General features: G+C 46.8%; 2 protein-coding genes and 1 long non-coding RNA gene across 3 annotated transcripts; 1 reads left to right on the forward strand and 2 right to left on the reverse strand.

The window, feature by feature from the left end:
- Positions 1 to 1,867: 1,867 nt before the first annotated feature.
- LOC306656995 (uncharacterized protein) lies at positions 1,868 to 8,382 on the reverse strand (the record flags this gene model as incomplete). Its single annotated transcript, XM_079132660.1, has 2 exons — positions 1,868 to 2,422; positions 8,274 to 8,382. 2 exons carry the CDS (start codon positions 8,380 to 8,382, stop codon positions 2,154 to 2,156), a joined length of 378 nt encoding a protein of 125 aa, XP_078988786.1. The 3' UTR covers positions 1,868 to 2,153.
- A 572-nt stretch (positions 8,383 to 8,954) lies between these two features.
- Positions 8,955 to 13,837, reverse strand: LOC306657008. The gene is made up of 3 exons (XR_013762695.1): positions 13,723 to 13,837; positions 13,434 to 13,618; positions 8,955 to 9,248 (listed from the first exon to the last, which is right to left on the reverse strand). It is a non-coding gene; the product is annotated as an uncharacterized lncRNA (long non-coding RNA).
- Positions 13,838 to 13,994: 157 nt separating this feature from the next.
- Positions 13,995 to 14,279, forward strand: LOC306657004 (uncharacterized protein; the record flags this gene model as incomplete). The annotated part of the gene is made up of 1 exon (XM_079132667.1): positions 13,995 to 14,279. The coding sequence occupies one exon, from the start codon at positions 13,995 to 13,997 to the stop codon at positions 14,277 to 14,279; it is 285 nt and encodes a 94-aa protein (XP_078988793.1).
- Between the last annotated feature and the right edge of the window lie 2,690 nt (positions 14,280 to 16,969).

Genomic DNA, 16,969 nt, shown 5'->3' on the forward strand with positions numbered 1-16,969 from the left:
TAAGTCTGAAACCAAGGTGTTGACGGGACCATGTCATCTTTGAAGGCACTAGATGGAGAGTCCTTCCTTGCCTCTTCCTAGTGTCTGATGTGGTCAGCAACCCTTGATATTTCCTAGCTTGACAACACTGCAGTCTCTGCGTCTGTCGTCACATGAATGGAATTTGTTGCTCTTACCTACTGGAACTAGGAGAAGGGAGAAGGATGAGCTCAGGGACTTTGGATTCCCAGCTCAAGGACCACATTAATGACTTAAAATCCTGTATTTGACCTGAAAGAAAGTTTTATCTCCTGTAGTCATGAACTTGAGATCTGAAAATCAAACCCAAGATTTCATCCTAGGATGTAGGTTGAACTCTGAGTCTTGCTGGGCATTTTGATTTCAACACTACATAATAGATCAACTTCCGGGCTCTACTTATTTTTTAAAAATGAGATTTGTTTTGATTTCAGTAATCTGTGATGAAGTCAGACAACCTTTGGAAAGGAGAGGCAATCATGGCAATGGAACCCAGACATGTCAAGTCCTACTGACGCTGGGCTCCCTAACCCCGATTCCGCCCCATCTTCTTTGCAGCAGAGGCAGCTCTTCCACAGTTACCTGTGGAGGTTCACCCTCCTCTGCCTGCAGGACAGGCACTGGCTCCCTGGAACAGGTGCTTTTGTGGGGACTGCAGATGACCCCTGCCTCCTCTCTGCTGGAGACTTCAAGCTACATTCAAGTCCCATTAGACCCTGAAGGGCAATCTACAAAATGTGACCAGTGAGGTGGGGTGCTCCCCACTAAAAGAACCCCATGATCTTTCACATTTTATGAACACAAATTGGGAGAGTGTGTAGGAAGGATCCCACACAGTGTGGAAGGAACATGTATTGGGACAGGCCAAGTTCACTAGCATGGGTCACCTAATCAGAGATTCTGGATTCCAACCATTGTGGAACTACATTTTTTATTATTGTATCTGGCTCAATAAATCATGTAAGAAGAACCCCAACAAAACTCAGATAGGCTCAGTCTGCCATTGAATGGTATACTTGGATCCTGATAGGAATGCCCGTGTTTCATATGTGCAGCTACAGCTCAAGGACTATGTCATATTAGATCAATAAATATGGACGGTGAATGTACTGGGGGAATTCCCACTCAGTGCATGAGGGAGGTGGAGTTAGAGACCACTGAATGTTTTGTTGAGGGGGGTGTGGCTCTCATAAGGCCTAGTCATAGCTTTTCTTTTTTTTTGGTTTGATTTTTGGTACTGGGGATTGAACTTGGGGGCACTTAAACCACTGAGCTACATCCTTGGCCTTGTAATTTTTTATTTTGGAACAGGGTCTTCCTAAGCTGCTAAGGGCCTCCCTCAGTTGTCACAGGTCTAGTCAGAGTACTCCTTTTTCTTTATTTTTGGTTTGATTTTTGGTACTGGGGATTGAACTCAGGGGGCCTTTAAACCACTGAGCTACATTCTCATGCTTTTTATTTTATTTTATTTCATTATTATTCTTTTTTAATCAGGGTCTTGCTATGTAAAAAGAGCCTCACTAAGTTCTTGAGGCTGGTCTTGAACTCTCCACCCTCCTGTCTCAGCCTGCCAAGCCACTGGGATTTCAGGCAGGTGCCCCTGTGCTCAGCTGGTCACAGCTCCTTCTGTGACCCTTTGCTTGGGATACCAGCAGTACAAGTGTTCAAGGTCTTCACTCAAAATAAAACATCCCTCAAGTTTCAGAACACACAAACAAGGATCCGTGTGGACAAACAGAACACAGGAAAACGAGTACTTTCTATGTCATGTATTTTATTAGAAATGTTAGCCACTATTACACACTAAGTACGATCACAAAGGCACAAAGAAACATTGCATGTAAAAAGGGAAAGTAGAACAGAGAGGGAACAGAGAGGCAGTGATCAGCCATCCCGAGGACCACTGGGGACAGCAGTAACACTTAGCAGAGGTCGGGGACCTGCAGCCTCACTCAGGGGCCAGGATCAAGCAGAGTTTGTCCCTGAGATGTTCCTATTAGTTTGGAAACTTTTCAGCCAGAAAGACTCCAAAGACCAAGGAAAAACGGAGACACGGTCCAGGTCCTGAGAGAGACTAGGCCAGACGGGAAGGACAGGGTCTTACCGAGAGGGCTCCTGCCCAGGCCGGCGGCCGCCTAGCAGCAGCACTGCTTCTGGCAGCAGCACTTCTGGCAGCACTTCTGCTGGCAGCAGCCCTTCCCACAGCCACAGCCACAGGAGCCGCAGCCACAGGAACTGCAGCAGCTGCGGCGGCAGCAGCAGACCACGGGGGTGCAGCAGCCGCAGCAGCCGCAGCAGCCGGAGCAGCAGCCCCCACAGCCACCGCACCCACTGCTGCAGCCGCCGCAGCCACCGCAGCCACCACAGCTGCCACAGCCACCGCAGCTGCCGCAGCCACCACAACCTCCACAGCCACAGCAGCCCATGGTGTCAGGAGAGAGGACTCAGGTGCAGTGAGGAGAGGACTCAGGAGAGGACAGGAGGTCTGGAGCCTCCTTCTGCCGGGGCCCTTAAGTACCGTCTTGGGAGGAGGAAAAGGGAAAGGCCGGGCCGCGTGATCAGCGCTCACTTCCTTGTTATCACAGAGCCCGCGATGACACTGTCCAGGCCTCGCCCTGTTTACATCCTATGGGCTTCATTTGACCCAATGCCTTGGCCAATATTAACTGGCCTTTTTTACAACCACTTTAGAAGCAAGCTAGCCAGGAGATGGTGGCATCTGGGAGGGGACCTTCCTTTTCACAGCAACACAGTGGGACCTCTCACGCTTTGAATGAAGTAGAGGCCCAGGGCTCCTGCCAGCCTTTTCCCTGTTTCTCTTCAATAGTCTTCTCTGCGTACATCCCAGTGAATCTCCAAGCTCAACAGGAGCTCTCAGATGCAAAGAGGAATTATGGGCATCCAAAAGGACCGGGCCTTCTTTCAGTAATGCTCCTGAGTTTCACCACGAGATACCTTTTTTATCATCACCTTATACATCATTACATTGACCAATCGTCTTCTTGTGAGTTTGCATGATCCTAGCTACATTTACAAAAGAATATTTATAGGAAATGACACTCTATTTAAAAAATAATAAAAAAACAACTTTAAATTGCCTATTGAAAGTCTTGAAGAGAAGTTCCTGTCTTTCTTCGCCCTGTGCACCCTTCCTGGCTGCCCACATTCCCACCATGGGTTGAATTTGCATGTGGACTTTCCCTGATTTTTCCTCCAATGTGTGTCTCCTGTTTAGACTCTCCTCCAAACACCTAATCCATGCACAGCCAACTCTCAGATTCCATCTTCTCCACGGGGGGTCTCAGAGGCACCTCCAATGTCACATGCTCCAGACTCAAGTCAGAATTTTTCTGCCAGATCACCAGCCCTCCACCAAACTGTTTCCCCCACTCTATTTTATCCGTTGGTTCTCAATGCTTGAAAAAGCCATCTTGGACTCCTCCCTTTCTCTCAGTCCTGTATCTGTTCTCACCAAAGTCTTTGATGTTGTCTCCTTAAAAGCTGCACAACCTATCCACACGTGCATAGTTCCACAGCAACGCAACCCTGGTTCAAGCAACCCGGAGCCCTTGCAAAAACTGGCTTGGACCCAAAGACTGGGATCACTAATCTGCTGGGTGTAGAGGTGCACACCTATCGTCTAGCCAGCTGGGGAGCTGAAACAGGAGGATCGCTTGGGCCTGTGAATTTGAGATTAGCCTAGGCAATAATTCAAGATCATGCCTTATAGAAAAAAAAAAAAAAAGAAAAGAAAAGAAAGAGAAAACCATGTGTGCTGAGGGTGTTGCTCAGGTGTGTCAGTGGTAGAGCCCTCGCTTAGCTCGGGTGAAGACCTTGGTTTCATCCCTAGGAACACACACACACACACACACACACACACACACACACACACACATGCTATGTGAATACTGGGATAGATTTGCAGAGTTTCTAGGCTACACAGTTAAAATTTATTGGATTCTTACTATCTAGACATTCTTCAGTATGTCTAATATGAATAATTTATTTAATCCTTATAATAAATTTGTGAATAGATATTGTTATTATTCTAATTTTATGAATAAAAAGACAAAACCAGTGGCCCATTCATACTCCCTCACTTAGTAGTAATGCCTCGTTAGGTACTCTCAGGGTAAAATATCCGTTTTATGTGATTTGCTAATAAATTTTTCTATTTTCTTTAGTTTTTAGTTTAAGGAAGAAGTTTTTTGTGTATCACTGCTGGATTTTCCTAATGAAAGCTTTTACACAATCCATTCAGTCAAGTGTGGGAATAAGGAATACAGGTCTACCACTGTAGAAGCTGAATGAATGGGAGGAATCCCAACCCACCTTGAGCCCAGTGACACAGGTCTCACCTGGCTCAGACCCAGAAGACTAGCTAGGCTGACTGAAAATATGTGGTGCTGAAACCAGATGGAATTTTAATATTTGTCTGTATGTTTTAATCAGTGAAATTACTGCGCCTGGGTGAGGATGAATGCAGGCAACTGATGCTGGATCAGCCAAGGTGAAGGCATGGCTGACCGCCATGGGCAGAGGACAGAGAGGGAGGATGGACAGGTGGGGTTTCAGAAAAGGTATGGGAGAGGGATCAGAGCAGGATACACACAACTTTAAAAAAATAAAAAGCTGGCTTTAAAAGGGATGAAGAAATGACTTGTCCTCAAGCATAATGTTAGCCAAAGCAATCTGTATCAGAATGCCTATTGTACATACACTGTTTTTTTTTTGTTTTTTTTTGTTTTTTTTTTTTGTTTTTTTTAAAAAGTAAGACTAGAGTTGTGATCAGGAAGGAACCAGCAAGAAGTTTCAAATACAGACATTTCACAGCAGAGTAGACATAGTGTTAAAATACAGCAAAACACTAGGCTGTCACGAACCTCTTCAAACCCTCAGCGCCTGACCAGTGAGCTGGGTGCAACCAAATGAAGTAATGGGCCCAGCTGGCTACGTGGCCTCAGTGAGCAAATGGAACAGGAAGTGGGGTTCAGCACTTGCAGGTCCACCCCAAACAACTTGGAAATCAAATAGTAGGGAAAGAGCAGTAGCCTGGACTACCCTGGAGTGAATGATCTGTATGAGCCTTCTGGGATCTACCTTATAAAAGTGAGATTTGGTTTGATATCAATTATAGATAATGTTTAAACTTCTGGGTCCTACTTTATAAAAATGTGATTTGTTTTGATTTCAGAAATAGACAAAGAAGTATATAATGCAGATCTAACACAGACGAAGTGGTCAATATGTGATAACCATGATTATTATACTTATGTTGCATATCATCATAGGAAGGTAGAATGGATACAAATATTTAATTCCCACAAACTGAAGCAAAAAAAAAAATCAAAAGAATTTTTCGGTTAAATTTTACCATGATATTGCATGAAATGGATAAAAATTATAACAACTTCATTTCTTCTCAGATGAATTTAAAAGTTTAGTTCAATTTTACTCGTCAGTTTTATGTGTCAACTGGACTAGGCTACAGGCCTTGTTTACTCAATCAAGCACTAACCAAGGTGTTATTGTGAAGCATTGTGCAGATATGAGTCCATAGCTAGCTGACTCTAACTCAAAAAGATAATTCTGTCATATCTGGGTGGCCTGATTCAGTCCACTGAAAGGTATTTAAGAGACAGACTCAGGCTTCCCTGAAAAGGGGAAGCTCCATCTGTGGACAGGAGCTCCAACATATGCCCCGAGTCCTACCCAGCCCCACTCTCATGGCCTGCCACATGAATTTTGAACCACCTCACCAGTCCCATAATCAGGTGACTCTTGAAATACACCCTTCATCTCTATGTCCTCCTGGTTCTGCTTCTCAGGATGAACTCGCTCATGGAGATGTTCATGGCAGTCATGGTTGCAGAGGAAAGAGTTCTAGCAAGTTTTCTGAACCATTTCAGGGTTTTCTGGAATTATTTAACTAAACTGATTATATTTAAAGCCACAGTGAATCTGTTTGCAGTCTTAAAGAGGGGACTAGTCAGCATGGCATGATGTGGGTGTAGACACCAAGCACTGCCATAGAAGTTGTGCATGAGTAGATACTCTTATAACAGAAGCATGTTCTCTCCCAGTCCTGGAGGCTAAGTCTGAAACCAAGGTGTTGACGGGACCATGTCATCTTTGAAGGCACTAGATGGAGAGTCCTTCCTTGCCTCTTCTAGTGTCTGATGTGGTCAGCAACCCTTGATATTTCCTAGCTTGACAACACTGCAGTCTCTGCCTCTGTCGTCACATGAATGGAATTTGTTGCTCTTACCTACTGGAACTAGGAGAAGGGAGAAGGATGAGCTCAGGGATTTTGGATTCCCAGCTCAAGGACCACATAAATGACCTAAAAGCCTGTATTTGACCTGAAAGAAAGTTTTCTCTCCCGTAGTCATGAACTTGAGATCTGAAAATCAAACCCAAGATTTCATCCTAGGATGTAGGTTGAACTCTGAGTCTTGCTGGGCATTTTGATTTCAACACTACATAATAGATCAACTTCCGGGCTCTACTTATTAAAAAATTGTGATTTGTTTTGATTTCAGTAATCTGTGATGAAGTCAGACAACCTTTGGAAAGGAGAGGAATCATGGCAATGGAACCAGACATGTCAAGTCCTACTGACGCTGGGCTCCCTAACCCCGATTCCGCCCCATCTTCTTTGCAGCAGAGGCAGCTCTTCCACAGTTACCTGTGGAGGTTCACCATCCTCTGCCTGCAGGACAGGCACTGGCTCCCTGGAACAGGTGCTTTTGTGGGGACTGCAGATGACCCCTGCCTCCTCTCTGCTGGAGACTTCAAGCTACATTCAAGTCCCATTAGACCCTGAAGGGCGATCTACAAAATGTGACCAGTGAGGTGGGGTGCTCCCCACTAAAAGAACCCCATGATCTTTCACATTTTATGAACACAAATTGGGAGTGCATGTAGGAAGGGATCTCACACAGTGTGGAAGGAACATGTATTGGGACAGAACAAGTTCACTAGCATGGGTCACCTAATCAGAGATTCTGGATTCCAACCATTGTGGAACTACATTTTTTATTATTATATCTGGCTCAATAAATTATGTAAGAAGAACCCCAACAAAACTCAGATAGACTCAGTCTGTCATTGAATGGTATACTTGGATCCTGATAGGAATGCCCGTGTTTCATATGTGCAGCTACAGCTCAAGGACTATGTCACATTAAGTCAATGAATATGGACGGTGAATGTACTGGGGGAATTCCCAGTCAGTGCATGAGGGAGGTGGAGTTAGAGACCACTGAATGTTTTGTTGAGGGGGGTGTGGCTCTCATACGGCCTAGTCATAGCTTTTCTTTTTTTTTGGTTTGATTTTTGGTACTGGGGATTGAACTTGGGGGCACTTAAACCACTGAGCTACATTCTCATGCTTTTTATTTTATTTTATTTCATTATTATTCTTTTTTAATCAGGGTCTTGCTATGTAAAAAGAGCCTCACTAAGTTCTTGAGGCTGGTCTTGAACTCTCCACCCTCCTGTCTCAGCCTGCCAAGCCACTGAGATTTCAGGCAGGTGCCCCTGTGCTCAGCTGGTCACAGCTCCTTCTATGACCCTTTGCTTGGGATACCACCAGTACAAGTGTTTCAAGGTCTTCACTCAAAATAAAACATCCCTCAAGTTTCAGAAAAGACAACAAGGATCGTGTAGACAAACAGAACACAGGAAAACGAGTACTTTCTATTTGCATGTATTTTATTAGAAATGTTAGCCACTATTACACAATAACTAGGGTCACAAAGGCACAAAGAAACATTGCATGTAAAAAGGGAAAGTAGAACAGAGAGGCAGTGATCAGCCATCCTGAGGACCACTGGGGACAGCAGTCCCACTTAGCAGAGGTCGGGGACCTGCAGCCTCACTCAGGGACCAGGATCAAGCAGAGTTTGTCCCTGAGATGTTCCTATTAGTTTGGAAACTTTTCAGCCAGAAAGACTCCAAAGACCAAGGAAAAACGGGACCCGGCCCAGGTCCCGAGAGAGACGAGGCCAGACTGGAAGGACGGGGTCTTACCGAGAGGGACCTTCCCAGGCCGGCGGCCGCCTAGCAGCAGCACTGCTTCTTGCAGCAGCACTTCTGGCAGCACTTCTGCTGGCAGCAGCCCTTCCCGCAGCCGCAGCCACAAGAGCCGCAGCCACAGGAGCTGCAGCAGCTGCGGCGGCAGCAGCAGACCACGGGGGTGCAGCAGCCGCAGCAGCCACAGCAGCCACAGCAGCCGGAGCAGCAGCCCCCACAGCCACCGCACCCACTGCTGCAGCCGCCGCAGCCACCGCAGCCGCCACAGCTGCCACAGCCACCGCAGCTGCCACAACCACCACAACCTCCACAGCCACAGCAGCCCATGGTGTCAGGAGAGAGGACTCAGGTGCAGTGAGGAGAGGACTCAGGAGAGGAGAGGGGGTCTGGAAATTTTCTCTGCCAGGGGCTTTTAAATATGCTGGTGGGACTTGGCACGTGGCACGGTCGCTTCCTCATTTTGCTTGGGCCGGTGTCTGCAGTGGACACTTGCTTCCTCCTAGTTACTTCCTCATGGTGCACACGACCTGATTTTTGTTTTGGTTTGTTTTTGTGCACACGGTAGATTTTGTTTTGATAGGTTCTCCTCTGGTTCAACGATGGGATCGGAACTGACTGCATGGAGTGTTTAGTAACTCACTGCACTTCCCCATGTGTCTGCGGAGGAACATTTCCTTTAGTTAGTAGTCCGTCCCCGAGCCCTGGAGACCCAGCCTCCCTCTTCTCTCACAGGGCAGTGCTAGTCTTACAGAAGAAAGGTGCCAAGTCCGACCTTTGTGCTTTATCTGTCTATACATTTTAGTTTTAAAATGTACGTTAAACGTATGAAATGATTAGATTATGGGAGTACGTTTTCTTCAACCACCTTTAACAATGATTTAGGTATTTGGAGTGTATTCTGCAGCATTCTCAAGAGGAACAGCACCAACATACATATGAGTTACTAGATCGGCTTACACCCCAGAAGTAGTGGATAGTCCCTCAATGGCCGTCTATAGACTGGAGAGTTGCTGGAACCAGTAATTGCTCAGTTCTAGAAGCTGGAGCCTCAGAACAAGAGGGATCAATGATATGGCCCCAGTTTAGGACTGAAGGCCTGAAAATTTCCTGAAAAGTTTGTGATCAGAGTCCCCATTGAAGAGTGAAGGAACTGGAGTTGATGTCCTCAAGAGATCGCAGCAGCACTCAAGAACCTGCTCAAGAAGAATGGGGCTTGCATCTGCTCTACTTCTTTGTCCTTCCAAATTGTTGATTCCACCCAAAGCCCAACCTATTGGACTGTGTTGCCCACACTTAGGGTGGTTCTCTGCTTACTCTTGCTGTCCCACATGCCAATCATTTCTAGAAATAACCTCGTTTAGACACCCAGAAGCCTTTTACTCTTGAGTGTCTCTTAATTCAATCAATTTGACAATTCAGATTAATCATCAAAGACTATCTATGAAAATGGGTTTTAAAATCCAATAAGCCTAGGAAATGTTGGATATCATGTTGCCACTGAAGAAATTCACATTACTATTGCATTAATCCGTTTTTCATTGCTGTGACTAAAATGCCTGACATGAACAACTTAGAGGAGGAAAAAATTTATTATGGGCTCAGGGCTTCAGAGGTTCAGTCCATGGTTGGCTGGCGTTAATTTTTCTAGGCATGTGTTGGGACAGAACATTTGGAAGGGCATGGTGGAGGGAAACTGCTCAATATGGCAGAGAGAGAGAGAGAGAAAGAAAGAGAGACAGAAGAGAAAGAGAGAGAGACAGAGAAGGAGAAGAGGAGGAGGAGGAGGAGGGGGAGGGGGAGAAAGAAGAAAAGAGAGGGGAGGAGAGGAGAGGAGAGGAGAGGAGAGGAGAGGAAGAGAGAGAGGGAGAGAGGAAAGCCAGGGACAAGATATAACCTCAAGAGCATACCCCAAGCGACCTGCTTCTTCCAGACATACACTACCTGCCCAGTTACAACCAGTAACCCATTCAAATTATTAATCCATCAGATGGATTAATCCACCTATGAGGTTATGACTCCCATAATCTAATCATTTCACCTCTGAATATTCTTACATTGCCTAACATATGAGCTTTTGGAGGAGCATTAAATATTTAAAAGGTAACAAATGTATTAAAGGTAATAAGTCCTAGAGGGACTTAAAAATCAATATTCAGAAATAAAGAAATTGTTACATGTCAAGTAGAAAATTTTAAAAAAGAACCCACTCAAAGCTGCAGCAAAATTACAATATAACAGCATATAATTTTAAAGACTTGGAAGATCTTTATGGAGAAAATTGTTAAATAGCATTGAAGGATAGAAAAGAAAAAATAAGTGAAGATACAACCTAAAAAATAGGTTCATGGATGGGGAATATCACTGTCTAAAAATGTCAATCCTTCCCTAAATTATTGATGAATTAATTGCAATTTTATTAAAAACAGATATTTTTAACAAATCATCTTGAGAAAAAAAGAAAACTCTACTACAAGAGAAAGATTCTGAAGCATTTCTCTGTTTTCTTCTTGTAGTTCCAGAGTTTCAGGTCTTACAATTAAGACTTCAATCCCATTTTGAGTTAATTTTTGTTATTTGGTGAGAGACAGCATTCTAGTTTTGTTATTATGCGTGTGGATATCCACGCAATTATGTTTAAAAGATATAAATACCCATTTTATTGTCTATGGTCTTATGCATTTGGCTAATCACCCTTTTCCCACATTTATGCTAACGGTGCTTCTGTTTTTTCATGTTACCATTCTCATTTCTGCCACGTAAAGGGAGCTTTTTCTTTTTGACAATTCCTCCTGCAAGGGTGGCTGTCAAGGGGAAGAAAGACAGAAGGCAGCCGTTGCTGGAGGGGTCCTGGTTTAATAGACGCGTTCCTGGCTGAAGGTAGGAGGCATGTGACGGAAATGGTTTCCACGCTGCTGAGAGGGCTGCAGCGCTGGGGAGATCACTGCTCTGTTTGCAGCGTCCAGAAGGGGCAACACCTCACAGATTCGCAAGGGGGATGGGAGTCAAGAAGAAGAAAACCCATGAGAAAGGAGATTCGAAAGGCTAGGGAAGGGTGGTTTTGAGAGGACAGATGGAGGGAACAGCCTTCGATGGCAGCAGGACCAGGGGACAGAATCTCACACAGTTTCTCAATTGTCAGCCCAAGGCAAAGAGGATTGGGCAGATCCATGGCCATTTTATGAACGCCGTGGTAGGCAGTGCCACCTTCTCAGGGTTGAAGAGGTTGGAGGAGGCGTTCAGATGAAGAAAGGGGAAAGATCTGAGGTAGTCCTTCCAGGAAGAGGGAAATCCAGCAGCTGAGAGGAAAGGGGAGCGTGGGCACAGAAAGGAGCAGAACTGAGGAGCGGCTGGGCTTCATGGATGCCGTTTCTGGGGCCGTTGACTCACTGAGCTCCCTTTGGTCTCTCCTGTATTCTTCTAGCCCAACACCATTTCCTTATTGTTGTCTCTGCCTTGTTCTCTCGTTCCTCTATTATCACCATACGACTAAATCAGAGGTGGGGGGGCGAGAAAGATAAATTCCATTTGGAGCCATCAGAAGCGGAGGACATTGGACTATGTCTTTAAGGAGGAGTAAGAGGTGGCAGTGAGAGAAAGAGCTTTCAGCTAAGGCATGGCCACAGGGAGGCAGGGAGGTATGAAAATCGAGTTATGATTGGGTAGCTGGCGCTTCCTTTGTGAAAGCAAAGGCCTGTGTCAGAGGAGTAATCTGGTAGGAGCCCTGAGCCTGCCATCTCTCTCCCAAGCGTCCTTGCGGGTGGGTGCTGTTCCTGGCTGACTGGTGTGTCCTTGCTGGATCTTGCCTGTCTCCTTGTTTCTGTCTCTGTCTCATTTCCAAGGGTTTAGCATGTCGGCGAGCAGCTGCACCGTAACCCTGACCCAGCAGAGTAGCAGTGCTCATCACAGACTCCCCCTTTTCCAGTAGCCTTCCTTAGGTTACTCTGGAGCCCTAGTGGGGAGACCAGCCTGCAATGGCCAAGAAAAGCCCTGTTGTTGAGGGCATTTAATGTCAACTGAATCTACATTGTTATGTAGGGGTGAAACAGGTACCACCAGAAAATTCAGCAGCACATTGGCTTTCTCTTTCTCCATGCAGGAGATGGGGCCCAGGGCCTCATGCATGCTTGGCAAGCACTCTACCACTGAGCGCATACCTCCCCAGGCTAGGGTAGCTTTTTAAGTATGGAAGCACCAAGTATCCGTATCCCACATTAAGACCGTGTACAGAGATTTTAAAAAGTGGGAATGCAAGTCAATAATAAGAAACAATTTAAAGTAGTTTGTTTTTCAGGGTCCAGCAGCTTCCCAGTCTCTGCCCTAGAAGTCCTCAAAGTGTGACCCAGGGGCTCTGGAGGCCCTCAGATTATTACAATACTCTTTTCCCAACTCCATATCTGCAGGAGGCTGAATTTTCTTCATGTACTACAATTGAAAGAGCATAGTGTAATAAAGTCATTGAAGAAGTAGATATGAGAATCCTGTTGTTTTTGATTAACCGGACATTAAAGCAGAAATAGAAAATAATGCCACTGTACTCACTGCATTTTTTTAAATGCAGCTATTTTCTCACAAAACATATTATTAATGTGAGCATGTAATAGGCTTGTATTATTATTTTAAAATCAATTCTTAAATACTTGTAAAAAAACAGTGTTAATTTTGAATGCAGTCAATATGTATAATTATCAGTCAATTAATAAGAGCTCTCTGAGGCCTCAATTATTTTTATGAGCACAGGGTTCCCGAGACTGAAATCTGAGAATCGCTTCTCTATCCTTTGTCTATGATAAATGTGTAAATGTGCTTTTCAAATTCTGAATGTGGGGCAGCCCTGGGCACAAGCTTCTCAAGGAGGGAGGGAAGCAATACTTTATAGATTGGAAGTCAGTTCAGAGGCCAAATAGTTTGGGGTGCAATATCCTCCCCTTCCCCCAGAGAGTCACAGAGGATGTGACAAATGAAGGCCTCTGAGAAGAACGGAGTTAAAAGGCCTGTTTGGCTTTGTTTAAATCAATCATTTCTCAAATGCATTTGAACCTTTTCTGTGCAGTATATCCTGTGAAACTAGGGTTGTGTCAAACAAATTTTGGGAAGCCCAAGATTTATGATTCCCCCTTGGCAGACAATTATCTTCCTGAGTCTTGAGCTAACCCTGCCAATCTAGGTGCCAGAGAAGGATTGCCTTTTGGGGGAGAGTGGAACTTCCTGGGTCCTCTGAAACCCCACCTCGTGGTTGGCTCATGGCCACATCTATCAGTAAGACTGGATCTGTAAACATGATTCATGCAATAAAAATTTATTATGAGACGGAAGTTCACATGTGGAAACATGGACCTGAGGACCGTGGGCTTCCCCAGTGAGGGTGATGTTGATAATACCTGAGGGGTCCAGTGTTTGTGGAAAAGGCATCCCTCCTGGGGAGAAACAATATTGCCACTAATCTTGACGTGTGGGGCCTCTTTGAACTGTGACGTGAAGACCAGCGATGGAAGAGGCAGACGTTGGAACATACCTCCTTTAGGTTAGGTCCTCCTCTTGCTGAAGTGACCCCTAGGAATGTTCCCTGGACAGGAGTCAAAAGAAATATAGGATTCCCCCGGGAAAACATAGTGAGCAAGGAAAACATCCAAAGGCAGGCGCAGCTAGTCCAAGACTGGCTGTACTTACACATGTGGAGAGACCTTGGCTAAACATCCCCAGTGCGTGGGACAGAGGTGAATGTCTCCTAACTGCAAATGCCTGACTCAATGAGACGACGGGTCTAGCAGGAAGATGAGGAGTCTGAGGTTTTCAGAAACTGAAACAACAGGAAGTGGTCATGTGCCACCCTCTCCCTCCCGCAGTTGGTACTTAAGGGCCCCAGCAGAAGAAGGCTTCAGACCTTCCTGTCCTCACCTGAGTCCTCTCCTCACTGCACCTGAGTCCTCTCTCCTGACACCATGGGCTGCTGTGGCTGTGGAGGTTGTGGTGGCTGCGGCAGCTGCGGTGGCTGCGGCAGCTGTGGTGGCTGCGGTGGCTGCGGCGGCTGCAGCAGTGGGTGCAGTGGCTGTGGGGGCTGCTGCTCCGGCTGCTGTGGCTGCTGCGGCTGCTGCGGGTGCTGCACCCCCATGGTCTGCTGCTGCCGCCGCAGCTGCTGCAGCTCCTGCGGCTGCGGCTGCGGGAAGGGCTGCTGCCAGCAGAAGTGCTGCCAGAAGTGCTGCTGCAAGAAGCAGTGCTGCTGCTAGGTGGCCGCCGGCCTGGCCCCTGCCCTGTGGCTGCAGGACCTGCCTTCTCTCCTGCTGGCCCCACATTCTCTCCTGCTGCTAAGACTCCACTCACCTGTTCTCTCCACTCTTTCCCACACCCGTCACCAACTCGCCCCTTGTGCTGTGTGGGGCTCCTGCCTTGTCCTTCCGAGATCTTCCTTTGCCCACATGGCACAGGCTCGCCCAAACCACAGGTCGGGAAACAAATCCGAGGCGAAGAGCTGAGGTAAGATACCCGGTAAGGTTGGAGACCCGCGGGAACCCCAATAGATTATTATTTTTTGAAATGTTGCATGTTCTGTAAAGACCCCGACTTGTCCTTGGCCATTCTGCTGTGCGTGGCTGTGTGCAGTCTTTCTCCTGCTTTTGTCTATGTGCCCCCTTTTCAATTGCCTAATAAAATGACTTCAGACAATCAAAAGCTCTGCGTTGGTCACGTGTCCATCAGTTGCTTTGCTCGCGATCCTCCTGTTCTGCGACTCCAACTCTGGCTCACAGTCCCGCATCCCCCCAGTGCTGGCCAGGGACCTGGACCCTGCACCTATAGCCATTTGTTAGAGGGGACACAGCCCCTGAGCTGCTTCCCTAAAATAATATTCTCTGCCAGATCTCCATGATGAGGGTGGTGGGATTTTGGTATTGGGGGTTGTTTCTTGGACCTTAACTAAGACTGAAAAATGGGCTGAAGGGGAAGGTGGGGACATGCGGCCCCTGTGCCGTGGTGCCCACTGAGGTCCAAAGAGCCTGGAAAACTTGCCTGGGCAGGGGGCTTGGGGGCTGTGGGGGTTTTGCACTCCTGTCCTACATGCAGGAATCTCACCAGGCAGCCCCAAGGGAACAGAGGCCTGGCCCTCCCCAGCTGCTAACCAGGCAGGTTAATTCACCTCCACAGGCAGAACGGGGAGCCCCATTTTAAATTTTTTTTCTTTTTTTTTGGTACCTGGGATTTAACCCAGGGCTGCTTAACCACTGAGCCACATCCCCATCCCTTTTTATGTTTTATTTTTAGACAGGGTCACGCTAAGTGGATCAGAGCCTTGCTAAATCTCCAAGGATGGCTTTAAACTTGTGATCCTCCTGCCTCAGCCTCCTGAGCTGATGGGATTGCAGGCCTGCCACCACACCTGGCCTGGGAGGCCGACTCCGATTTCAAACCCTAGTTTCCAGCACAACCCCACCAGCAATGCTGCAGAGTGGCCCTCTTCCCTTTTGCCCATTCAGAAAGGAAGGCATGGCTGATATGTTCCTTGGACCCTCTGGATACATGAAGGCTTCCATTCCTCGTGACAACCTGGGAGGGGGAGGTTTTACACTCATTTCACAGCTGGAGACAGAAGTTGGGGCCATTAGGAAACTCACCCAGAGAATCACAACTAGTAACTCAAGATTTAAACCTAATATATATTGTTATAACTCACATCTCACTCCAAACCTCTTGTTCTACTTGGCTGAGTCTCAGAGCTTAGAACTGTTCCCTTTTCCATTTCCTCTTCCACCCTTCTCACTTCCCAAGTTCACAGAGGCACGTGCCATCACATGGCCCTTCCCGTCCTGCCAGGTGGGCCTTAGGTACAGAGTCCTAGGAGCCACATTCTGGTGTCATCCCTCTCGGCCTCCTCACTGCTGGGCCGGGCACGGGAGTGCCCTGCTTGCCAGGTGCAGCCGGGAGCTCATTCCTGGTGGGATGTAAATGTCTCCTGACGCTTCGCTCTGGAAGGTGGTGTTTCTGAAGTTGCTGGATTCATTCTGGATTCCAGCATAGATTACATGGGAGACATTCCGAGATGGAAGCGCTTTGGCTACTTTCTAAGTCTTATGCCTACACCTCTCGAGTCTGCCCAAGGCCATTTAGAGGTGGCATGACTTTCCAAATTCCCTCCTTTCCCCTTAAGCCTTCCCTACCTCTACTTACCCAGGAAGTTAGGAGGTCTCTGAGCTCCATTAACACCTGTTTCTTTAGCATTAGATAATATATTCTGTCTTTTACTATTATTATTGATGGATGGGAGAGAATAGAGAAAGGTATCCTTCTCTTCATAAATTCTACATTCATACACACACACACATACACACACAATTTTTTTTCTGTTCTGTACAACTGTTGTAACTCTATGTGTTCAGGCTCCAGAAGGAATCTGCACACCCTGCTGAATCCTGGGGATGGAGGATGGTAGGTAAAGCCTACCATCAGTGCTCACAGCCTGATGGGGAAGACAAGCAAGTACTACTGTGTAGTGCGACGAGGGCTACGGCTGAGAGCACTCTAGGGTGCTTGGAAATGCAGGCACCGTACCCTGCCCAGGATTTGGGTGGGATGAGAGGGCATACAGAGCCACATGGAGGAGGTGACAAGGCCCGCGTCATGAAGGGTGAAGGCTTTGAAAGCTTTGGAAGGAGAGTGAGTCAGGACATGACTGGGGAGAGCTAGTTCACCCAGAGGCAATTATGAGCCAAGACCGGAGGCGGTGTGAGCAGCCAGGAATGGAGAGCCCAGTGTGGTGGGAGAAGAGATGGGGAGGCGGGCAAGGTCCCGAGTGGAGAAGAGCTCGCTCAAGAATTTGGATGTCACACTCTGCACCATGGAAGGGTCATTGAAGGATCTTAGAGGGAGAGTGTCATGCCTTATAGAAAATACCCATCTGACAGCTCAGGGAGAAAGTTTGGAGGGA

This window comes from Sciurus vulgaris (genome assembly GCF_902686455.1).
Source record: "Sciurus vulgaris genome assembly, chromosome: 3".
Classification (NCBI taxonomy): domain Eukaryota; kingdom Metazoa; phylum Chordata; class Mammalia; order Rodentia; family Sciuridae; genus Sciurus; species Sciurus vulgaris.